At 59.4% G+C, this 24,645-nt stretch overlaps 1 protein-coding gene across 1 annotated transcript; it reads right to left on the reverse strand.

Annotated features, from left to right (window-relative positions):
* Positions 1-496: 496 nt before the first annotated feature.
* Positions 497-24,615, reverse strand: COL2A1 (collagen type II alpha 1 chain). The gene is made up of 48 exons (XM_027108189.1): positions 24,539-24,615; positions 22,796-22,840; positions 22,636-22,689; positions 22,016-22,069; positions 21,182-21,235; positions 21,054-21,069; positions 20,767-20,820; positions 20,585-20,638; positions 20,256-20,300; positions 19,651-19,704; positions 16,919-16,963; positions 16,395-16,448; positions 14,876-14,974; positions 14,518-14,562; positions 14,327-14,425; positions 14,109-14,162; positions 13,640-13,747; positions 13,186-13,239; positions 13,006-13,104; positions 12,801-12,854; positions 12,261-12,359; positions 11,824-11,877; positions 11,396-11,449; positions 11,002-11,055; positions 10,763-10,816; positions 10,494-10,538; positions 10,236-10,334; positions 9,927-10,034; positions 9,539-9,592; positions 9,183-9,236; positions 8,707-8,760; positions 8,298-8,351; positions 7,900-8,007; positions 7,244-7,297; positions 6,758-6,811; positions 5,932-6,093; positions 5,582-5,689; positions 5,268-5,375; positions 4,928-4,981; positions 4,676-4,783; positions 4,474-4,527; positions 4,235-4,342; positions 3,903-3,956; positions 3,359-3,466; positions 2,706-2,994; positions 2,085-2,272; positions 1,525-1,767; positions 497-1,081 (listed from the first exon to the last, which is right to left on the reverse strand). The coding sequence occupies exons 1-48, from the start codon at positions 24,613-24,615 to the stop codon at positions 935-937; spliced, it is 3,948 nt and encodes a 1,315-aa protein (XP_026963990.1). The 3' UTR covers positions 497-934.
* Between the last annotated feature and the right edge of the window lie 30 nt (positions 24,616-24,645).

Raw genomic sequence — 24,645 nt, forward strand, 5'->3', positions numbered from 1 at the left:
CTTTAGGTGCCAGCCCAGCAAGTGAGGAACGGGGGCCGGGAAAAAGGAATAAGGGGTGGGGCGAGTGTTCAGCACTAACACTTCTCCTTGAACTGAAGTCTGAGGGAAAGATACAGATAAATAGATTGACTGGTGCACTGGGCCTCTGTGGATTCCCTCCCCTGCCCTGCCCCCCCCCCCCCGGCCCCGTGCCCCCCCCCCCCCCCTCGGGGCGTCTCTGGTCTCTCCCGAGTGGCACGACGCAGGCCCCACCTCCCCGTCGGAGTTCAGAGAGCATCTTTTCTCTTGCACTAATCCGCCTGGAGGTGTGTCTGGGCTTATGCTCAGGAACAAGGCCACCCCCTCTCGTGTGCCTCCCTTCCCAAACCTCGGTCTCTGTTCCTAGTTCACCCCTGGGTTCCAGTTGGTGCCAAAGTTTATTTACGAAAGAGGATTCTGTCCTGCCCACAGACTCCAGGACTAATGAAAAATAAAGCACAAAGCACAAGCCAATATGTACTTTCCAATAATTTTTTTGTTTTTAATATCAATTGACATTTTTAAAAATACAGAGGTGTTTGACACAGAATAGCACCATTGTGTGGGACACACACAGTTCCTGCGCCCGGCACCCGAAGGGGGGGTTCTCTTGCCTGGGCTGGGGGGCAGTCACTCAGGGGGCGTTTAACTCACACCAGTTAGTTTCCTGCCTCTGCCTTGACCCAAAGGTCTTACAGGAAGACAATAAATAAATAGAACACCGAGATTTTATTTTGCAGTCTGCCCAGTTCAGGTCTCTTAGAGAAGGGAGAAAAGTCCAAACTGTGAGAGGGTGGGATGAATGGACGTCAGGTCAGGTCAGCCATTCAGTGCAGAGTCCTAGAGTGACTGGGATTGGAAAGTACTTGGGTCCTTTGGGTTTGCAATGGATTGTGTTGTTTCTGGGTTCGGGTTTTTACAAGAAGCAGACAGGCCCTATGTCCACACCGAATTCCTGCTCGGGCCCGCCTATGTCCATGGGTGCAATGTCAATGATGGGGAGACGTGAGGTCTTCTGCGACCGGTACTCAATCATAGTCTTGCCCCACTTACCGGTGTGTTTCTAGGGGAGAAAGAGAGGAGAGTCGGCGGATGCCTTACGATCCGGTGCCAGCTGCCCTGGACCCCAAAACCGAACACACGCGGGGGGCCTAGACCTCTCTTGGACTGGCCTCCGCCTCGACGCCAGTCCTCAGCAGCAGGGCCTCCTCCCCCTGCCCTTCTCCTCCCCACTGTCCACAGTGACCCAGCCTGCGAGGGCAGAGGCCCACACACGTCGCATGAGTGTTCCTCCAAGTCACCGGACACGCTGAGCCAAGGGAGGGGAGGGGACAGAACAACACGCCCCTCTCCCTCACCTGTCGCTCTGCGTGGCATCCCCACGTAGCCCGTCGGCGCTCGTGCCCCTTTAGGGCCACGATGCCTGCTGTGGACCAGCCCTCTGCCTGCTGTCGCCCGGGGCCCCAGGCGGCTCATCTCTCTGGCGGCCCAGCCGGCCTGACTCACCGTGCAGCCATCCTTCAGAACCGTATACGTGAACCTGCTGTTGCCCTCGGCCCGAATCTCCACGTCGTTGGAGCCCTGGATGAGCAGGGCCTTCTTGAGGTTGCCAGCGGCCTCGTCCAGGTAGGCAATGCTGTTCTTGCAGTGGTAGGTGATGTTCTGGGAGCCCTCGGTGGACAGCAGGCGCAGGAAGGTCATCTGGACGTTGGCGGTGTTGGCAGCCAGGTTGTCATCTCCATAGCTGAACTGGGAGGGGCAGACAGCAGTGGCGTGAGGCCCGGGCGGGACAGGGCCCTCCGAGCGGGGTTTGCAGGAGCTGAAGGGGGCTGGGGAGGGGTCACTGGGAAGACACGTTTGCTTCCGGAGAGTGGAGCAAGCCTCCGAGGACTCTTCCTCCACCTCAAAGTGGGAAAACATCCCCCTCCTCCTCTTTCCTTCTTCCCCTGAACTCTCCCCCAGCCCCCATCCAGTGAGAATGTGAGCAAGGCGCTAAAGACTGCCGGGGAGAAAGCAGAGGGGGATTCTGATGCGCCGTCCCTGGCCTAGAGCACGCGGGGACTCACGTGGAAGCCACCGTTGATGGTTTCTCCAAACCAGATGTGTTTCTTGTCCTTGCTCTTGCTGTTCCACCAGTTCTTCTTGGGAACGCTGGCCGGGCTGGGGTAGACGCAGGTCTCGCCAGTGTCCATGTTGCAGAAAACCTTCATGGCGTCCAGGGTGCAGCCCTGGTTCGGGTCGATCCAGTAATCTCCTGCAGCGGAGAGGCAACACCCCATCGGGGCTCAGACAGGCACAGACACACGCTCCCGAGAGGGCCAGGCCTGCCTGGGGTGACAGAAAGGCCTATGGGGACACCAGGGGCAGAGGAGCAGGGTGTGAGGGCCACGTGCGGCCAAAGGGAGGGGAGAGGGAGGGATCCGGGCGAGGAGACCCGGATGGGAAGGTCCAGGGCTAAACAGGGGGGCAGGCAAAGGCACAGGAGCAGGGCCTGCCCGGTGGATGGAACTCTACCCTGAAGTCACTTCCACCATGTGGCCATGACCGGACGGGACCAGGGCTGCAGTTTCTCTGCTGTGAAATGGGGGAGCCACCACCAGTGCCAGAACCTTCCAGGCCCGACTCTGCCCCTCCTTCTGAAGGGGGCCGTGCCCAGCGGGGGCGGGGATCCTGCCCTCCGGGCTCACCGCTCTTCCACTCGGGGTGGCAGAGTTTCAGGTCCCGGCAGGTGCGGGCGGGGTTCTTGCGGGATCCCTCGGGGCTGCGGATGCTCTCGATCTGGTTGTTGAGGGACTTGAGTGTGGCATCCACCTCGGCGTCGTGCTGTCTCAGGTTGCCGGCTGCCTCATCGGCCCGCATGTACTGCATGGGGTCGGGGCCCTTCTCTCTCTGGCCTAGGCCAGCAAAGGCGGACATGTCAATGCCAGGGCCAGGGGGACCTGGAGGGCCAGGGGGTCCAGGATTTCCAGGAGGACCCTGCAGCAGGAAACAGAGAAATCAGCCAGGAATTACAGGGAGACGCCCCTCCTGTGTCCATCCCCGCCTGCTAGAATGTACTAGGATGTCTTCTTCCCAGTCCCATGAGGTTGGGGGGTGTGTGTGTGTGCGCGTGTGTGTGCGCGCGGAGCAGGCCAAGACCAAGAAAACCATAGAATGCTCCCTGTTTTTTCATTGGCCCCTCTCTTCTATGTCTCATGGACTCTGAACTTCCAGGGAGCTCCCAGGATAAAGGATGCTCTCACATTAGCTGCAGGCTGATGCCCTGAAAGAAGCCCTTCGCATCCGAGAGCTCAAGCCTCCCAGTGCCGGGAGCACCCCAGACGGCAGGAAGGACACTCACAGCAGGGCCAGTTTCGCCTGAACGTCCACGGGGTCCAGGAGGTCCAATGGGGCCGGGGATTCCATTAGCGCCATCTTTGCCAGAGGGACCGACGGGGCCAGGAGGACCCTGCAGGCCGGGAGGGAGAAAGACAGTGAGAAGAGAGCCATCGACAAAGGGAAGGTCCGGGAGAAGCCGGGGCTGGTGAGGCTCATAGCTGCTCTCTTCCCAAGTCTTCCCATTTCTCAGTCATGGAACCCCACGCTGCTCTCCGTGTGGCCAAGAACCGGCAGGACGGCTTCACGGCTCTCACTCCCTACAATCCCCTTTGTAAAATCCTATTCCCAGGGAGTCTGTCTGACAGCCGAGAGCTGCGCTCGTGGTCGTCCTATGGCCTCAGGTACTTCTCTGGCCACAGTGTCACCAAGCCAGTCCCACCTCTGCTGCTGAGTGAGGCGCCTGAGCCCGAGGCTTCCCCAGAAGCAGCCACATCTCCCTTCTCACCAGACACCTGACCAGCACCCTGGTCCCACCCCGGAGGAAGGGTTCACTCCGTCTCGCTTACTCTGGGGCCAGAAGGGCCGGCAGGACCAGAAGTCCCTTGGTCTCCAGCGGGACCCTGTGCAGCAGGAAGAGGCAAAGGTCAGAGGTCAGCACGGACAGGGCCCCATCTTCCACGTCAGGAGGCCTTCTTGAATACGTATATATACTGGGAGTTGGGGGAGCGCATACACGTCCCGCCCCTGCGCCCCTTCCGTGTGCTTCTCCCTCCAGCCCTGAGGAGGCCCTGCGCATTTCTCAGGACGGTCCCCAGTCGCCTTAGCAGCGTGGGAAACGCCAGTGGGCTCCGTGAAGGGGGACGCCTTGGGGAACCGAGCGGCAGCCTGCAGCACTCACAGGGGGGCCGGGCAGACCCTGCAGACCAGTGAAGCCACGGTGTCCTTTCAGTCCCCTCTCGCCAGCCTCTCCCGTTTCTCCTTTGTCACCTCGGGGGCCTTGAGGGCCCTGGGAACAAGACACAAAGACACAGGTTTGGTCAGCTCAGGCCAGCCTCACCCGAGCCAAGGGGCCCCAGGTCCCTGCTGCCCCCTGAACCTGCCTGTCGGGGACCCAGCACAGGACGCTCAGATACTCACTGGCATTCCCCGGGCTCCAGCTGGTCCTGAGGGTCCCATGGGGCCTTGTGCACCCTGTGGGGAGAGTGGGGGCAGCGTCAGAGCACAGTCAGGACAGGGACGCGCCCAGGGCCTGTGGTGGGGGAGGGCGGGTGGTGGAACGCTCCCTACCCACGCAGCCACCCTCCTCCACCGTGGCTTTTACTGACTCGAAGATACTCACAGCTTCTCCTCGGTCTCCCTGCTTGCCGACTGGGCCGGCGGGGCCAGGAGAGCCAGGGGGCCCTGGGGCTCCGGGGGCACCCAAGGGACCGGTCTCACCACGATCACCCTGTCAGGAGAGAGGTCTCCGGCTCAGAGAGGAACGTTCCAGAAGAGGCAAGGAGAGACGTGATTCTGACCCCAGCCCTGCCAGGCCAATGGAATGTCCTCCCCGCCCCACCGTACTCACCTTGAGTGAGACCCCGATACCCACCTTGACTCCAGCTGCACCGTCTCTGCCAGGGGGGCCGTCAGCACCAGGGCTTCCCTGCGCAAAGGGAAACACGCCATCAGAGCTGCCCACCGTCCCCGCCTCTGCTTCCCGTCCTCCCTCAGGAGGCCAGGTTTGTGCCCTCCCTCCAGCCAAAGCTTCCTCAGCCAGCTTCCTCCTGCCTCCCCGCCGTGGGCCCAGCTCTTAGTCTCCGTGCCCTCTCTCTCCCATCACCACCCTCCCATCACATCTGGGTGCTTGGGCTCGGCCCATCTGTCACCCCCTTCTCCAGGGCTCCCCTCTCCCTAGAACGGGCTACCCCACAGCGGATCCCACTGCACACCTCGCGTCCAGGTTCACCCGCAGGTCCAGTCAGGCCAGGAGGACCCACGGGGCCAGGGGGACCTCGGTCTCCAGATGCTCCAGGAGCTCCCTGCTTGCCAGGCTCACCCTGGGGGACAGCGACAAGGAGGATGAGGGCGCGCTCCGAGGCCCCTCCGAGCCCTTCTGGGGAGGGCGCTGACCGCGGGTCAGTTCAGACGGTGCGGAGCGGTGGCAGCCTCGGGGTGGCCAGGCCACCGAGAGCACCAGGTGAAGAGCGTCCACCTGAGCCAGGCGGGGCCCAGCTCGCCCGGAGGAAGGGGCGTCCCCACTCACCGATGGGCCGGGCAGGCCGGGGAATCCTCGCTCACCACGCTGCCCCGGCAGACCGACGATGCCCCTCTGACCGGCCAGACCCTGGGGACCTGGAGGACCGTCGGGACCCTGAGGGAGGAGAGGAGGGAGGTGAGAACTTGAGAAGTGACACGGAGCTGCCCCCCGCCCCTCCGTGAGGTGGCAGCTGCCCACTGCAGGGGTCAGGACACTTCTCTCTGCAGCGCCCGCCCCCCCCCCGGCAGTCCCACAGTCGTGCTCCCCCCACTCTGGGCTCTGTGAGCCCACGTGCCCTTCACACTTCTGCTCCAGGGACCTTGGCCCTGGGCTCCCCAGCCTGGGGTGGGACTTACAGAAGGACCGTCATCTCCAGGCTCTCCCTTCTCGCCAGGGGGTCCGGAAGGACCTTGGAGGCCAGGGTCACCAGCTCGGCCAGGGGGGCCGCTGTCTCCTCGAGCACCTTTGGGACCATCTTTTCCAGAAGGACCAGGTGGGCCAGGGGGTCCAGGGTTGCCCTAGAAGGAGCAAATGCGGGACGTGAGAACTCATCTCACCCTTCACCATCCTTCCAGGCTGCCAAAGCCACGGTGACCCTCTGGGGGCTTCCTCCACCCTAAGGGCAGCTTGACCCCCACCCCGGGCTACCTCTTCCATCTTCTCTCCCCCGTGAGCTCTGGCTTCAAGCCAGCCTGGCTTCTCCAGCCTCTGCACACTTTCCTTTTTCTGATCGACCTGGACTCCCTCCTGCCTCCTTCCCTGTGGCCTCAGTCCCACCACCGGTCCTCAAGGAACAGCTCCAGCCTCACCCCTGGCCGCTAAGCCTCTGCGCCCGCTCCCTCTGCGCTTGGCAGTGTTGGTGAGCTGGGGGACTTTCCCCAGGAGCAAGATGCAGACATCCTTACAAAGCACAGTGTGCTCAAGAAGTGTGCGTCCACGACGAAAGCAACTGTACCAGCCCTGTCCTGCCCACGGAGCCAGAAGCCCGTGGCCAGCAAGAGGGCCCCCCGCCCTGCTCCCAGCTGTCTGCAAGGAGAGCAGGTCCCTGTGGTCAGTTAACTACTGTTCCCAGGAGTGGGGATGGGCACAAAGACGTGTGGGGGACTGGGCCAGACTCTTCGACCCCTGCCTGTGCCTCCCATGCCTGGAGTTAGGGAGGAAACAGCCGGGGGCAGCACTTACATTGGAACCTGGGGGTCCGACGCGGCCTGCAGCTCCGGGGAATCCGGTGGCTCCCTATGTGATGAGAGGAGGACCCTGAGGACCTCAGACCCTCAGGAGGCCCAAGAATCAAATTTGGGGGCGGGGGTCTCATAGGCTGGTTTGGAAAGGAGCCAGGGGCACACGGCAGCAAGGGGAGAGCTAGAGAGGGAGAAAGGGCCCCCAGGTCTGGCCACTGCCTCGGGCAGCTGCAGCTTCTCAGCCTCCAGCCCCTGCAGGGGGAGGATGCAGTGGGGCAGTCAGCGCTGTAGGGGCGCCCTCTCTCCCACCGGCTGTGGGATCGGCGCTGTGTGGGAGGGGCTCGGGCTGAGGGGGAAGGAGGTGGGGTGGGGTCTCTGGGGCCAGACCTCCTTCCTGAGGCCCGGGGGGGTGGGTGCGAGAGAAGCCGCTGCCCCTGCAGTGCCCTCCACTCGGCCCAGTGACGGTGGGAATGGGGGCCTCACTCACCGGGGGGCCTTGAGCGCCTCGGGCTCCTTTAGGACCAGTCACACCAGTAGGACCCTGGGGAGGAAGGAGGGAGACGGTGAGGCCCGGTCGCCCCGGGGGAGGGCTGTGGGCTTCTGGGCGCGGGTCCCTTCTGAGCCCCGTGGACTCCTGAGAGCTCGGTTCTCAGAGATGCAGCTTTGTCAGCACTAAAATCCCAGCCTGGAGAGGCTGTCACAGGTGGGCCTGCCACCCCGACCCACGGGAGACTCGTATTCTAGGAGATCTCGGGGAGGGCAGGCCCATCAGGTGTCCTCAGAGCCAGTCCAAGGTCTCCCAGGAGACTGGCCGCTCTGCCCCAGGCTTTCTGTTGCTCAGGGAGACCCAGCGGCTGGTACCCTGTGTCGGCCCCCAGCCACACACCCACACCCACACCCGCGGCTCTGAAGGCCAGCTTAGCTCCTTGAACCTTTACCCCTGAGCACAAATTCCTCCTCCCTGCAGCCTCCCCTCCTGTGGCTGCAGCAGCAGGCTCCAGAGTCTGCTGGGTGGAGGGCCCTAAACACAGGCGGGCATCCCCAGGCCTCCTAGCCACCTCTGCCTGCCCAGGCCCCTCTCCCGGCACCCAGCACCGCCTACCGCATGGAATCGGTTTTGGGGGGGAGCTCAGCGTTACCCACCTGAGGCCCGGGAGCTCCAGAGGGGCCCTGAGGACCCGGGGCACCGGCGTCACCTTTCTGGCCAGCCTCTCCTTGCTCGCCTTTGGCACCAGGCTGGCCGTCAGCACCCTGTTCCGGGAAGGAGGAGGCCAGTGAGTGCGGGCAAAACACTCGAGGTTCCTCCAAAGGGGCCAGAGACTGTGAGTGTGCGCGTCCACCCTGGGCCTGGACACCGAGTCTCGGGTAGGACTGTCACATCGCTGCGGAGATGTGGACGCAGAGGAGCCACTTCCCTCTTCTTTAAATCCTGTCCTTCCCTCCCCCGCAGGCAGGAAGGTGTCCTTTGGGAATGACTCGAGCTGGCCAGAGTGGAGGGCATGGGAGGGAGGGAGGGAGGGAGGGTGGACAGAGATACTCACAGGAGGACCAGCAAATCCAGCAGGCCCGGGGGGTCCAGTCTCTCCACGTTCACCCTGTGAGAGAAGAGGGCCGGGAGGGGAGAGGCTCAGCTGCTGGCCTGCTCTGTTCCCTCCTGTGAGCCCAGAGCCCGCTCTGGCCCAGCCTAGCCTACTGCACAGTAACCCTCAGAGAGAAGGGGGTTGGGAGGCTCTCCGTCCTAAATAAAGGGACCCAGGTCAGAAAGCCTCTCGCGGTCAGAGGATCTGGGGACCCGAAGGCCCTCCACCCTGATCACATCGTGGGGGGGGACGTGCCTTCCCCCTTCCTTTCTCATCTCTCCTCCCACCCCCAGGCCCAGAGGGCAGGGTGGGAGCCGTGCCCGGGGTGGGGGGGGGGCCTGCAGGGCCAGGCTCAGGGGCAGATACTCACCGGGGCGCCGCGAGCACCAGCAGTTCCTGAAGGACCAGGAGGTCCAACTTCTCCCTAAAGTGGGTCAGCGGGTGGGGGGCGGGGGTGGACAAAAGCCAAGGATGAGGGATGTAGGGTGAGAGGGGGCCCTTCCAGAGCAAAGTGCATCCAGAGAGCCCTGACGGGGGGACGGGGGCTCTGGTCTCCCCTCCAACCCGTGGCATGTTCTCCCCTTGTTGCTTTGGCCATACCTGCACCTACTCGGGGCCTTTGCTGAAGACACCCATACCCCCATCCAACTGCTTCCCTCGGTGGTGCACACAGCCATGACTTTGCCTCTAAGAACGAGCCCCCACCCTCCACTCCTTGCAGCCACTGCAAAGCAGGAGGCCGACAGGTATCGAGCGAGGGGAAGAGACAGCAGTCTTTGGCAGGAGATGAGAAAGAGATTCGATGGGGGAGGTGAGGCAGAGCGAGGAAAGGGATCCACGACTCACCTTCTCACCGTTGGCACCAGCCGGGCCAGGGGGGCCAATGGGGCCAGTCAGACCCTGGGGGAGAGAAGGCGGAGTGAGGGGCAGGGAGAGGCAGCCAGGGACGCGGAGTCCAACAGGGAGCCTGGAGACGCCGCACCCAACGGACCTTGGTGTACCCTCGCGTGGCCCCCAGAGCTCCCTCTCACCCTGGGGCCCCCACTTTTGACAGGGAAGTCCTTGTAGTTGCCCAGCCCACAAAACTGAGATAGGAGCAGAGACCACGCTCACACGCTGCCCCTCTGTCCCCTGAGTGCATGAGGTCCCCTGCATCTGTCCCCATCCCAACCCCAGGGAGCCTGCAACCAGCATCCACTTACTCGTCCACCGTCCTTCCCGGGGGCTCCCTCGGGGCCTTTCTCACCAACATCACCCTGTGGGATAGAGAAAAACGGGCCACCTTAGGGAGCTACTCCAAGATCCCCTTTGCCGGCTCAGTGCCCCCCCTGAATGGGGCTCCAGGCAGAGCTCAGAGCCTGGCCAAGAGGGATTTGCTGCAGTCTCAGGGTGGGTGACGGGGAGTAACAGAAGTGAGACAGAGGGAAGTGTCAGGGCAGGATGTCACTCAAGGTCAAACGGAGAGCCTGGGAGGGGTCTCCAAGTTCCTCAAGAGGGTAACGGGGACCCTCACCGCCTGGTGCCGTGGGGAGCGGGAGGGAGTGCGGGGAAGCCCAGCTGTGGCGGAAGCGCGCTCAGCCTGGTACTCACCCTGTCTCCCTTGGGCCCAGCGATGCCAGCTGCTCCTCTCTCACCGGGCATCCCCTGCAGACCTGGAGGGCCCTGAGCCCCAGGGGGGCCACCTGGGCCAGCTGCACCCTGCGGTGGGAGAGGAGTCTGTGGAAGGCAGCACTTCCCCTGGGCCCCCCAGGCCCCAAGCCCCCTTTCCTTCCCTTCCTCCTCTGCCCAGACCCCTTTCTGTCTCATCCTCCATCCCTCCCTCCTTCCATCTTCATCCCCCCTGAGCCCCCTCCCCTTCCAGCCCAGAGGACCCCCGCCAGCAGGACCCGCCTCACTCACTTTGGGACCATCAGTGCCAGGAGTGCCAGGGAGGCCGCGGGGCCCCTGGAGGCCCTGGGACCCTGGAGAGCCACGTTCCCCTGGGAAACCTCGTTCACCCTGTGACAGAGACACCAAGGAGGAGTCAGGCAAGAGAGATGGGGCGGAGGCCCAGAGAGAGAGGAGACCCAGGACGGCTGTGCTGGGATGCACGGCAGAACCACACGGGAGGGAGCAGGCCCAAGGAGGCCGCGCGGAAACAGTGGACGGGACACTCACCCTGGGACCCACGAGGCCGGGAGCTCCAGCTTCACCAGGAACACCCTGAAGAACGAAGAAGGATGTGTGAGAGAGCAGAGGCTTTTCTGTCCCAGATCCTCGGCGGAGCTGCCGTCCCGCTGGGGGCTGAGCTCAGACCTGGGCAGCAGGTCCTGGACATTCCCTGGCCTCCTGGGGCTCCTTGTGCCCACTCCTGCCCTTGCCTCCTGGGCATGAGAATAGATCTTCCCACCTAAACAGGCTACAGGTTCAAAGAGCCCCAAACTCACCTGGTCACCTGGTTTTCCACCTTCACCTGGGGGACCAGGCGGGCCAGGAAGTCCCTAGAAGCCAAAGTGACTTGGTTAGGAAAGGAGTGTGTTTGCTGCCACGCCCTGCAGGGAGGCCAGCACAGTGCGAGAGCAGGTGTAGGGGAGGGGGTTCAGGGAAGACTCATCCCTGGGTCCCCCTCAAGGGGGCACTGCTGCTGCCCCAGAGCCCTGCGTGTGGATGGGATCCAGCCGCCTACCTGGAACCCAGATGGCCCAGGAGCACCCTGCTCGCCTCGTTCACCGGCAGGTCCCTGCAGAGGAAGACAAAGGCGAGCTGAGCCAGCCTCCAGAGAATCTGGGAGCCTCATCTAGGCCTACAGGGGCCTGGGGCCGGCCCGCAGGAGGGCAGGCAACACCTTGCCTCACTGCCCAAGCAAGGTGTGCATGCCTCGCTGTCCTCCCACCAGTGACCCGCACCCCTGACAACCCCGATGGGGTCCAGGCTGCCTCCTGGGACGCCCTGCCTCCGCTCAGGCTGGGTCAGGTGTCCTGGATCAGCCCAGATCCACACCTGTCAGCTCCCTTACTCCCCACCTCTACCCACAAAGCTCCTGCCCACGGGCCACCTGGAGAGGCTGGGCAGGTACTTACAGCAGGTCCAGGGGGGCCTGCAGCTCCTGTCTCACCATCTTTGCCAGGGAGACCCTAGAGGGGAGAGAAAGGGGTGATGTAATGATACACTCTTCTTCAGTTCTACAGATCCCAGGACCAGGCAGGTGTACTCTGTGGCCCAGAGTTTCTAGATGATCCCCTGCCTGGACTCCATTTCCACACCTTCCCTTCCTGTCCTTTCCCGGCCCGCTTCGTTCCCTCGGTCCTCCTCAGCATGGGAGCCTCCTCCATCTCTCTGGGCTGCTGTCAGCGATCAGAAGTCTCCCCGTGCGGACTCCCAGAGCAGCATGGGCTCAGCCGCGGGAATCCACGCGGCCAGCTAGGAGCCCCAGAAGCGTGCCATAGGGCTGCCCTCTCCTTGCAGGGGTCCAGCAAATGCTAACATGGGCAGTGGGGAGGGTACTTACTCTCAGACCAGGAGCACCAGGCAGTCCTTTCTCACCAGCTTTGCCAGGCTCACCCTGGAAGAAAGAGTGCAGGGCCATAAGGTGGAGGGCTGTGGTGGGAGCGGGGGTACGGCCAGCTTGGGAGATTGGGGCTTGAGGTCACTGCCTCACGGACAGCAAAGGCCAGAGCCAAGTGTCAGCACCTCTCTTATGCTCAGAGGTGTGAACTGATAGCACTGCCCCGTGGATCAGCGTCATGGCTGAGATGTCCCAAGGGCTCTAAAGAGCCCTGGGTTTCCCCCGATCACGTTCACTGCTACGGGGTGTGGAGGTCCAAGCTGCCCAGGGTACCATGGATTCGCTCATCATGGCCCTTGGGATAACTCTATTTAGGGCCAGCCCCTTCCCCAGGGGCAGGGAGGTAGTAGCACCATATGGAAGGGCAGGTGATTACTTACATTGGCACCTTTGGGGCCAGGGAAACCCATGACACCAGGCTGCCCACGAGTCCCCTGAGGACCTGGAGGTCCAGGGCGACCATCTTCACCAGCGGCTCCCTGAAAGAGAGGACACCATTCTCAGAACACGGACGCTCGACCACATTTGTCCATCCAGTATCTACTAAGTGCTACTACGTAGCAGGCTCAGGGCTGGGCACTGGCCGGACAGACAGCACGTGGGATTGACCGAGTTCGCAAACAGCAGCCCACACAGGCCCCATCGGCAACAAGGCGCTCCTTCGCTTGTAAGTTTTGTCCCTGAAAGTGCACATCATGCTTTGTCTTCCTCCAACAGAAGGCCCACATGCACGAGGGGGTGGCATCTTCAGAACTCACAGCCACCGCACAGGCCACACCTGGCCCTAGTACCTACCATCTGTCCCCCACCCCAATCCTCAAAATTCACGGGCTGCCCCTACCCAACTCCTGTCTCTTTTCCCATCTGCCTCCCCAAGGATTTCCCCAACCCTTCCCAACGACCCCAGATGATGGACTTACAGAAGGACCAACTTTGCCTTGAGGACCAGCATCACCAGGGCGACCAGTGAGACCCTTTGTGTAGGAGAGAGAAGAGGATGGGTGTCAGGGCAGCCTCAGGACTGCCCAAACCTGGCAGCACAGGGGCGGAGGGACCAGGTGGGGCAGGGCATGAGGGGTCTGCTCAAAGTCAGAAGCCAAGGACAAAAGCAGCTCTGCTACTTACCCGGGCTCCAGGGAGGCCAGGCTCTCCAGGACGGCCAGGGTCACCATTGGCTCCCTTGGGACCAGCAAGACCACTGGGCCCTCGCTCTCCAGGGGCTCCCTACACAAGAGGAGGCAGGGGCTCAGCAGAAAGCCATGTGACCAGTGATGTGGGGACCCCAGCCCCTGTGCCCCGACTCACCTTGGGACCTGCCAGACCATCCTGACCTGGGAACCCACGGTTGCCAGGAGCACCCTAGGGAGAAGTGGAGAGGAGAGACTGAGTCAGGGTGGCCCCTGACCCAGCCGCGGCTGCAGAGAGCCTCGCCAGACCCCAGGGGGTCCATCCTACGAACCCGCCAACCATAATTTCTGGGGTGCGGTAGCTACGGCCTGCAAGATTCTGAGCGATTAACTTCTTGGGCCTGTCCCCACCTTTCTGGGAAGGAGCTGCAACTATTTCATGCCATCCCCGGGAGGGGGGGTGGAGGGACACAAAGAAGGAGAAGGTTTCCTATCCCCATGGTGGTGGGTGGAGAAAAGAGAAGTAGGACGTCTAGGAGGCCACAGACTCGGCAAAGACCCAGAGCCACAGGGACCGGGCTTGCATCTCCAGGTCACACCCCAATGAGCGTGGGGACTCCTGGCCCACTTACTCTTTCTCCAGGGGGACCAGCGGGCCCAGCACCACCAGGCTCTCCACGGGCCCCTCTTTTGCCTTCTTCACCAGCAGGACCGGGGGCTCCTTGGGGACCAGTAGGGCCCTGAGAACCAGCACAAAAGAGAAACAGGGTGAGTCTTCGCCAGGCCCTGGGGCGAGCACCAGCCTGGTGTGTGGAGGAAGTGGCTGTGACTATTGTTTCAGGGCTGGGGGACCTGGGGAAGTGAGGCCACAAAGGATCAGCATTGGGGGGGTGGGGGAGAGCAGAAGTGCCCCAGGGGGAAGAGAGAGAGTATAAAGTTCAAACTGGTCAAGCTGGTCAGGCCAATGATGGGAGCTGAAGCTGTAACAGCTTCTCAACCTTGTCATATCTCGTCTCCGACACGGCCTGAGACGACCCGGATTAGGGGACAGAGCTCCTGCAGAGGTAGGCAGTGGGCCAGGCGTGGTGGCCAGATACTCACCGGTTCTCCCTTGGGGCCCTGTTCGCCTTTGAAGCCAGCAATACCAGGCTCACCCTTAACAAAGGAGAAAGGCAGGTTCTCACACTCGGTTCTCTCCACGGCCCTGTCCCTACCTCCCGAAACCCTTAAAGGCGCCCCACCAAAGGACATGGTGTGAGCGCAGGAAGGAGGGATGGCGGTTTTGACGCTGGGGCGCTTGGCCTCATCCTGGATCTTACCGTTTGACCTTTCGGGCCCAGAGGACCAGTTGCACCTTGAGGGCCGGGTGGACCACGGGGCCCAGGGAAGCCGGGAGCACCAGCAATGCCAGGGGCACCCTATCAGCATGAGCAGAGAGAGAGGCATCAGGAGAGGGGGCAAGGAGGGACTGACCCCACTGGGAGGAGCCAAGTCCAAGGGCAGCACTCACAGCAGATCCTTTAGCTCCAGGAATTCCATCAGATCCAGGGTTACCCTAAAAAAGGAGACTGTCATTATAAAATAAGCAGCGAAGAGTAAACCCCAGCCATCTCCTAGCCCTCCAGGCCCCAGGTCCAGGGGCTGCAGCAGCAGCTGTCCATTCCAGGCATGGCCCTGCTGGACATTTCAGGGGAAGGATGGGCGATGGAGGGAGACATGTCTCTTGAGATGGGCGGGGGGTGGCAGGCATTCAGCCGGAATGAAGGTTTCATGATTGAGACGCCACTTCCCTCATAGCTAAGCACGGAGTCAAGTGCGCCAAGGCCTCAGGCCCCAGACCCTTCAGGCGGAAGAGAAACTACACTTACAGAGGCACCAGCCGGCCCGGGGGACCCAGGAGTACCAGCTTCACCGCGAGGACCCTGGGCACCTTCAGGACCTCGAGCACCGGTGGGGCCAGCTTCACCCTGGGAAGAGATAGGGAGGGGTGGAGTGAGGGCAAGTCAGGGGGACAGAGACCTCGTGGGCCAGCAACAGCTCAGGGCAAGCTGTACACACGCACCAAAAAGCTGAGCCCTGCTCCGGAGCACCTGAGTTCCCACGTGGGCCGCCTGGCTGAGCTCGCCGCCCTGATGACTTCCGACCCCACCCATTCTACTCTCCGTCTGCCCCCTATCCGGTGACCACCGACGGCAAGCACACAGTGTCGTGCCACAGCCTGGGCATCGTGCTCGTCCCGTCAGCACCGTTCAGAAAAGCCCAAGCTGGGGGACCCTGCAGCCCAGTGTCGTGGGGATGATGGACAGGTGGCTGAGGCGGCCAGGCACCTCCACCTCCCCTTCCCTTCCTATTTTCTCTTTCACGGAGGCTCTCAAACAGCTCAGCTCGGGGCATCACTGGGCTTGTATCTGGCTGATGTGTGACCCGGGCTCTGGGCCAAGCCTGTCTGCAGGGAGCCAGAAGCGAGCGGGGTCCAGCACCCCAACACTGCTTTTCCCAAAACGGCCTCCGCTTTTACTTTCATTTTGTCCTGAAAGTTACAACTGGCTGCGATCTAGTCTCTCTGGACAGCGGAGTCCCTGGGGAGGACGGATGACCTGGAGGGAGGGCAGAGCCTCCTCAGGTTTCTTCTCAGAACATTCTTGCTTTACTGCTGTAATTATTATTTTCTGAAGGTCAGGCCCCCTCACCTTCCGCTGTCCCTCTTCACAATGGGTCTCCTTCACCCGGCTCCTGGGGCCTCAGACACTGTCTGGTTGCCATGGAAACCCCAGGAGGGAAAAAGCAACCCGATGCCAGTGACCGCATGGAGGTTCCTTATTCATCTCCTGGCGGGCACCAGGAGAGAACTCCCAGGGACACACGCGCATTGGAATCCCTCCTGGGCCACAGGGGCCTTTCCCTGAACTGGCTGGCCTCCTACTGGCCTCTGTTAATCCTTGGAAGAACTCTATGAACACGGCTTGGGAGAGCCGAGGCCCCCAAATGAGGCAGCGGCGAGAGGGAAGCGTGGAACTGTCTCTGAGCCCATTTCCCTCCGACTCTCTTCCGGGTCTAAGTCGGCTGAGCTCTGCCTTCTTCCCTTTGGTTCCTGGTCTTCTGCTCCCTCCCAGGTCTCAGGTGTCTCCCCACCTTCTGCTGCCTGGCCCCACTCTGCAGCTGTAACTGTATCTCCAGCTTTTTATCATCCCATCTTACTCTCCCTTCCAGCTGGTGACTCTGCCAAGTGCCTGGCTTTATCCTCGTTTTCCGTGGAGAGTGGAGGTGGGGAGGGGGTGGGGGACACGCCTCCGCAGGGAAGGGGGCGGGGAAGGGGGTCATCCAGGGGGCAGTCAGCAAGGGCTACGGGGAGAGCGGGCTTCCTGACACAACGGGCAGGACACGCACCTTGGCACCAGGAGCACCGGGGAAGCCAGGACCGCCAGCAGGACCCACGGGACCCTGGAGGAAGCAAGTGGATGGAGAGGTGAATGCTGATTCCGGGCAGACTCTCTCCAGCCTCCAGAGTGAGACCCCCCCCCCGCCACGCCTCACGTGCCGTCCCACCTTTGTACCAATATTGCCCTACACCCCTGTGGCCGAAAGTCCCTGGGTGAAAACTGTCCCCACTGCCAGTGTCCCCAAGCCTGGCTTCACAAGGCAAAGCAGGTTTCTGACTAAATACATGGTGAGAAGCAGGCGATTTTCACCTCCCTCTCTATCCCTCCTCAAGAAAACTACCGAAAGGGTGGCTGAGAAAAATGACCCACTGCTTCAAAACTTGTTCAACGTGCTCTTGCAGTAATGAAAACTTATTTCTCCTCCTTTCCAGTAGAAGCCAGAGCATGGCCTGCGTACCGAGTAAACACTGCAACTTCACTGGGCTGCTGACTGGGACGCAGGCAGACCTGCCTGGGCTGAAGCGAACTTACCGGAGGCCCTGCGGGGCCGGGTTGGCCATCGTTGCCCCGAGCACCCTGCGAGCGAGAAGGAAGCAGCCACCGTCAGAGGCGCGCACACGTCCAGTCCCTCCCTGCCTCAGCCCAACCCCCATGGTACCCCAGGGCTGGGCACGAGGCTGGCAGGTCATCCAGGGCGGCTGGGAGAACCGGGAGGGCAGCGGGCTTGTTCTCAGCTTAACAAAGCCTGGGTGATTTTCCAGCTATTTCATCATTTCTTTTTTTTTTTTTTTTTTTTTTTGCGGTACGCGGGCCTCTCACTGCTGTGGCCTCTCCCGCTGCGGAGCACAGGCTCCGGACGTGCAGGCTCAGCGGCCATGGCTCACGGGCCCAGCCGCATCGCGGCATGTGGGATCTTCCCGGACCGGGGCACGAACCCGTGTTCCCTGCATTGGCAGGCGGACTCTCAACCACTGTGCCACCAGGGAATCCCTGTTTCATCATTTCTTAAACTTCCGTTTAGACCCCAAGTATCCCTAACTTCAAGGCTGAGTTATCGTTTAAAGGTTCGGTGAACTGGGCCAAAGGAGAGCGAAACAGCCAGGCATAGACCCTGACTGAGTGCCTCCTGCCTGTCACAGCAAGAAGCACTCTCCGGACTCGGGTAACCTCCCTGGTTACGGCTCGGTTAACCCCAGGATCTGCGCCCCACCATCCTCCAACCCATAAAACCACCTGCTTCTATGGAAAACAGAGAAGCTGCAGGACATCTGCCAGCAGCCCAGGAAGCAGCTCTGTGATGGGGACGGGACACCGGGCAGAGCCCGAGGACCACATCTGCCCCAGGACTTCCTTCACAGGAAGGCAAGGCTGCCGGCATTTCCTCCGCAGGCCTTGCCCTTTGAGGGTGTTCTCCTGGGTTTGTGGTGAGCACCCCTCGTGCCTCTCTCAGGGCCCCTCAAGGCCCAGGGCACCGTCAGGCTAGGTGGAGCTGGGCCTGGCACCTGGTCCTTGGAGGACCTCGGCTGAGTCCCGTCTGCCTGCCTCTGCCTCTCCTTGGAAGCTGAAGAAGGATGCTTTAGGGGGAGCTCCTGTTTTAAAGAAGACTCAACTCTTCCTCCTGGCTATGGTCCATTTCTCCTGAGACTCTCCCCGTTGGCATTAAACAGGGAAGAGAAGACTTAACCGAAGAAAGTGTCACGGGGAACATAAAGCCTCAGCACTGGCCAGAGCCCCTTCTGGACTAGCCTGGCCGCTTCGAGAAGCACCCACCCTCCAGGGGTCAGCCAGAGGAGAGGCCTGGGCTGGCCGTGAGTGAGGGGGAGCTGCAGTGCCGCCCGGGAGGCCAGAGCTGGGTGGGCATCCAGGGCTCCTCCTGCAGCAAGGCTGGGGAGTGGGCACCGTCTGGCCCAAGGTGGGGGGCACGTGACCACAGCAGGCAGAGGCCAACCCAGCCCAGTCCCTGGCCAGGCCTTGAACCCTGACCTGCGCTTGGAACTACGTGACATTGTCAATCTTCTATGCCTAATCCTGTGCACACCCTGCCAGCCTGACTACCATGGGGACAGGAATCAGTGAGAAGGAGCGAGAAGCAGGGTCTACGGTGCCTGGGAAGGAGGGAAAACAGGGGTGCAGCTCATCTGTGCCCCTCACGGAGTGTGGCCACCACGGCCCCCACAAGCCACGTCTTGACAACCTGCCGAAATCGCAGTGTTTCTCGGCAGGTCCAGCGCTCTCTAATCCCCTCACACAAAGCGACCCGGGGACAAGCCACTTCAACAGCTCTGGCTGACAAATGGGGGTCGAGGCTGCTTGGTATTTCACTGACCTGCTTTTGAGGGAAATTTCTGCCAAAACAGATACATTATCTGGAAAGCAGTAAAACCCAGTGAAGCTGATTTACTTTGGCCGGTCCTGCAAGGACCCGTGAGGAGGGGCCTCAGGGCTTGGGTGGCTGGGTGTGAAATCAACAGAGAGCATAATCTTTCTTAAACACAGCTTTCATCGCATCACTCGCCTGACCAGGCGCCCACAAGGGCTCTCGATTGCTAAGGGATCAGAGCGAAAAACCTGCACCCTCCACCATGGCAAATCCCCGTGCTCTTAACTTCCCCCATTAACAAGAGGCCACCAGAGTCTGAGGCTGCAAAGTATAGTTTGTCTTAAGCTATTTAACCGTCCGGTGCCTCGGTTTCTTCTCCTCTAAAATGGGGAGGACAATAGAATCTACCTCACAGGATATGAGGGAAGATTGGATGAGACTAAGCATCTCAGGTATTAAACAGAGGGAGTGTGCGTGAAGTGGTGGCCACTGGTATGTCATAGTGTCACCAGCGGTGCACCAATGTCAAGGATGTGAGCTGACCCTGGACTGTTAAGACTTTTCTAGGGCAGCATCTGAGCAACCAGAAAGAACAAAAAGGAGCACAGTACTCTAGCCAACTAAAGTCTGTCCATAAATCGGAACGGGGTTGATGGGGAGCAGGTGGGGCTGTTGAGGGGATTACCTGAATAATCGAGGCGGGTTAAGGATACTCCTGCCCTTACCACCCAGCCCTCCCATGGCCCACGCCCAGTCCCCCGACTGCAGACCCAGCCTGGGAATTTGTGACGGGCACACTGGAGTGAATCCTCATGGGAGGACGATACCCTCTACACCTCGCAGGCTTGTTTTGAGGGTCAGGCAGAATAACCCTAAATGCAAATGCCTCGTAAACTTGAAAGTGCTGGACAAATGGTGGCTCTTGGTCTTGTCAATTGCTCACCGCAGCACCAGCAGGGCCAGTCCGTCCTCTCTCACCAGGCAGGCCACGGGGACCCTGGAACACACATCAGGACAGCACAAGCATGAGTTGACTCAAGGACACTCTGCACCATCACTTAACCTGCAGGCCCTTCCTGGACACCTGAGGGGAGGGAGCGTGCAGTGACCAGGAGGCAAAGGTGTGGATGCCCCTGACCTCACCTTCCTGATTCAGGACGCTCCTATCACACCAAAGGTTCTTCTGCCACGGCAGAGCACACAGGTGCGCCTGTGGTTACCTACTGGGAGCCCTGTTCGAGGCACATCTTGCTTCTTGCAATAGATGTGCTCCCCCAAATGTTGAAAATAAACGAAATTTGTAAAAATTGAAGCACGCCTCAAGTGTGCTAACAGGGCTATTTCAAGGAAATGTTGGTGAAACCTTGACCAAATCATCTACTTGATACATTTTGCCTTTTGCTCATAATCAGATCAATCTAAAAAACTGAGTATCTACTTTGCATAAAGGGAGCCATGGCATTTACGGTGAAGCCACCTGCCAGGCTTTAGAAGGTATCTGAAGAGTGTCTAGAGAGGCCCTCCCAGGGGGAATGCTCATATACTCACCATTGGGCCTGGAGAACCGTTCTCTCCTGGGGAACCACTCTCACCCTGGAAAACAGAGGCAGAGGGTCAGTGACTGGGACCCCAGTGCTAGCCCCCAGACAACTCCCCTGGAAGAAGCTGAAAGCTCTGGTCATCTCAGCTAGCACTGACACCCCCAAACTTTAGTTCTGTGAGGGACAATTCCCAGAGCTTTCCAGAACTGCCGTTCATACATTAGGACGTAGGACTGGCTGTCCTAACCCAAGCTGTTCAGGTGTCCTAACTCCACTGAGCTCAGTACCATCTCCCCATTGTCCGTCCCCTATCCCCGTGTGCTTCTTGGTCCTTACCTTCACACCTGGAGCACCAGCTTCTCCCTTAGCACCATCTAGACCTGGGTAACCCTACGGGACAAGAGAAGACATTCAATCGCACTTCTGGGGAAGCCAAATAGGAAGATTCATGTCCTCAAAAGCCTTTTTCTCCCTTGGTCAATCCCTTCCTTCCAACACCCTCAACCCATGATACTTACTCTGTGACCTTTGACACCAGGAAGGCCTGGGGTTCCTGGGAAGCCGCGAGCACCCTGCAATCCAAAGAAGAGATTCTCAGGGCACCGAGCAGAACCGGGTCAAGACTGCCCTGGGCTGCTACAGAGCCCTCAGAGCCAGGGAGCAGTGGAAGCCCAGTACTGGGACCATCTTTCAGTCAATCCCAGAATCCCCTTCACTGTGCCTCACCCCTTCTTATGCAAAGTGGGTCTGAACAACTCCCATGTAGGCTCAGAGACATGGTCATCAGCATGAAGGTGTGATGTACGTGGAGACTGCTGGACCTTTAGGAGTGAGCTAACGGAACCGGGTGAGCTGGGCGGGAGGCCACTGCCTTGGCCGCAAGGAGGGAGACTCTGGGAATGATGCTGGAAGCTGGGGAAGGTGGGGCTTTACCTGAGGACCCGGAAGGCCTCTCTCGCCAGGTTTTCCAGCCTTTCCAGCTTCACCCTGAAGGGAGAGAGATGAACCTCAGCTTCCTCAGAAGACACGTTAGCACAGCTGGCATACTCCAGAGCACTGTCTCTCCTCCCAGCCCGCCATGCCTTTGCCCACCTGCTTCCTCATCTCCACCCCGCTCCTTCAGGTCCCAGACTTCCCCGAATGCCTTCCCTGGCTCACCGTGTCTTCTCTCACACAGCTGCCTGTGCCCTGGGCAAGCTCCTCTGTCCCCAACCCCACGGCCTCCAGGCTCCCCTGGTGGGCTCCCTGTCTCCTCTCATAGGCACTGCTGACTGGCCTAGGGCCCCCTAACCTCAGAGACTTTCACTGTCTAATGGGATTCACGAGTGCCAACTCTTGTCTCTTCCCTTCGTTTGCATCCCTTGCAGACATCCTGACTCAGGCTGAGCTTTTCCTAACTCATTTACAATTAAGATAATGTCGGGCTGTTGAGTGTTTCTTTCTTTGTTTTTCCTTCTCTACATCTTTCCCCTTGTGTTTTCCCTCTCCCTTCTCTCACTTCTCAATTTCCCTTCCAGGAGTTAATGATGTTTTAATTAGTTCCCTTCCCAGTGGGTCCAAAGCAGTCCCCAAGGCAATTGCAAGCTAAGTTGCCAGTGGAAATGTGGACAGTAGGCGGAGTCCGAGTCTCCAACAGACCAGCTCTGCCCCTCAGGTTGCCTCTCCCTTGGGTCAAGCCGAGGGTGCCTCTGTATCGCTGCCCAGCACCCCCTCTCTGGGCCCTTTCAAGTGAGGCGGCTACTTGTTTGACTCCTCAGGTGTACTCACATCGTCACCAGGTTTTCCAGGGGGGCCAGAAGGGCCGCGGGGACCCATGGGACCCTACGAACGAAATAGGAGAGTTTAAGAGATGGTTGGAGGGGGAAGACACCCAATCAGTGGACAGAATTTGGGGATTGTAGCTTTTGGAAGCTAGTTCCTCTATAAGGAAAAAATGATGGAAGAACCCTGGGACTTCCCTGGCAGTCCAGTGGTTCAGACTCCACGCTTCCAATGCAGGGGTTGCAGCTTTGCTCCCTGGTCAGGGAACTAAGATCCTGCATGTGGGCAGGCCGCGCAGCTTGGCCAAAATATTCAACCACACTCCAATTAAAAAAAAGATGGAAGGACCCACTTTGTGCTGAGAGAGAGCAGATCATAGTGGGAGGCGGTGGACAGCACAGGCCAGGGGTGACCCAGAAAAAGGACTGAGATGACAGAGTCCTGGGTGGTTCTTGCCACATCTGGCTCTCTGTTCCCCCAGAGCTAAGAGAGGACCTCTGGGTTTCCTTTGAGCCCTCCACCGCGGAGAGTGCTGGGCAGAGCCCGGGAGGCGACAGGATCGGGGTCGGAGCGGTACATCATTGGAAGCTCCCCCCAAGGAGGGCAGGGCCCACGGAGGTACTCACAGCAACGCCGGGTTCCCCAGGTTCCCCAGGGTTGCCTTGAAATCCTTGAGGTCCCTAAAAAGTAAGGTGAGGACACCAGGTTGGCCCCCCGCAAACTGACATCAGAGAGCTTGAAAGCATCTGTGTCTCCACCTTCCAAAAGGAAAGGCCCAGTACTTACGGGAGCACCAGCAGGGCCTGGAGGTCCCCGAGGTCCCATGGGGCCCTGCATTGGAACAGAAAATGAGGAGCTTTACTGGAAATGCTTCACCCACAGCCTCCAGGGTGCCACCTCCTCCCAGCCAACAGCCCAGACAAAGGACAAGGAGTTACTCTGTGAGCAGGGGGCCTGCAGTGGCCGCGCCCTCTCATTTCCCACTCCCCTCGCAACAATCTATTTTTATTTATAGGTACCATTTGGACAGAGAAGCTGGCCTTGCTTTCCCCTGGACGGCAGCCATGTTTACTAAAGTCTGAGTTTCATTTAGCCTGTGCCAAGTGGGAGCTGCAGGGCTGAGAGTTCCTGCTGGAAGTCTTGTGGATGCCGGAGAACAGTGGCTGCTGTCTGCATTCTTCAGTTCTCATTCCAAGAGCAATAGCAACTGGCCTTCTGACAGATCAGCCTATATGCCTCTCTCCATCCTCATTCTTCTTAGTCACTCCAGCGCATCATTAAAACTGGCATCCATCGCCGTTAAAACCCAAATGCTTTGGGCTAGCTAAATGGGAGGTTACGTAACTGTTGGGGAAGAGCTGCTCTAAGCAATTACCTGTAAAGTGAGGTTGTCAGAGTCCCCGGCTCTAATAAGGGCCACCTCCTGCCATTTTGGCTGCAAAGAACTGGTGTTTTTTTCTTACCATTGGTCCCTGCATTACTCCCAACTGGGCGCCACCAGCCTTCTCATCAAATCCTCCAGCCATCTGAGCAGCAAAGTTCTGCAAATAAACCCAACAACATTAAAAGCCTGGGAGGCCCTGTGCTTTTCCTACTTGGCTAGGTAAGCTATATCTGGATAGAAAATACTCTATTTAGAGAAATTCTAATTGTTGGAGACTAACCTAGCCTTGATCTGAATTACTAATGATTCCTGAAAAATTGTTTTGGAAATGGGTTATTAGATGACAGTGGCATAGTCATTTCCCTGGGAGATGAAGTGTTATTTGGAAGAGTATCCATTACTTGCATTTCATTTTATAAGTTTTTAAAAAAAATTCTAAAACATTAAATACGTTATTTAACATAAATTGAGAAATATAACTAAAAATATCACTTTTAAAGTTTCTTTTTTTCTTTTCCAAGACTTTAATGCCCAGCAAAAGACTAGAATGAACAGTCTTGAAATATTTTAACAGGGGATGTAGTAGGCATCTATGAGCCATTCAAATTTAAAAATTTAAATCATAGCAAACATCAAAATGGCAAACCTGCAAAAACTGGGCAATAATATAATTTGTTGATTGGTTTGATTCCAAAAATGACTTTAGTCACACACCTTCGCTCAGTGGGGCTCTTTCATGAGAATAAATAATTGCTTGGAATGTACTTGGCAAAGATGAAGATTCAATGTCTTCCAAGGACAGCGGTCACTCTTCTTCCAGGGAACTACAAGTGCCCAGTCATCCTCTCCCCCAAGCCCCACACCCACTCCCAAGAATCAGCCACACAGTACAGACGCCAGGAAGCCAGGTAACTGAAGACTTGCTTTGCAGAAACCCAGTGAGTGAAAAAAGTCATCCCTTAGCGCCGCAGTCTCATGCCTACTATGTGATTCCACTAAATTATAGGCCTGGGGGAGAAGCCCATGGACAGGCTGTGTACACACTGCTGGCAGCCCTGGGAGCCAGCCAGGTGAGTGTGACTAGCAATTTAGAAGCCACGCTTCTGGAGGGACAGACTGAAGGAAGGGGACATAAGGATACTTACTCCACCAAGACCAGGGGGGCCAGGGGGGCCAGGAGGACCAGGGGGGCCAGGGTTTCCAGGGGTCCCAGGCTCTCCATCTCTGCCACGAGGTCCAGGAGCACCCTTGG

The sequence above is a fragment of the Aethalodelphis obliquidens genome, unplaced genomic scaffold (assembly GCF_003676395.1).
Source record: "Aethalodelphis obliquidens isolate GAN/ISIS:26980383/991018 unplaced genomic scaffold, ASM367639v1 scaffold8, whole genome shotgun sequence".
NCBI classification, from domain to species: domain Eukaryota; kingdom Metazoa; phylum Chordata; class Mammalia; order Artiodactyla; family Delphinidae; genus Aethalodelphis; species Aethalodelphis obliquidens.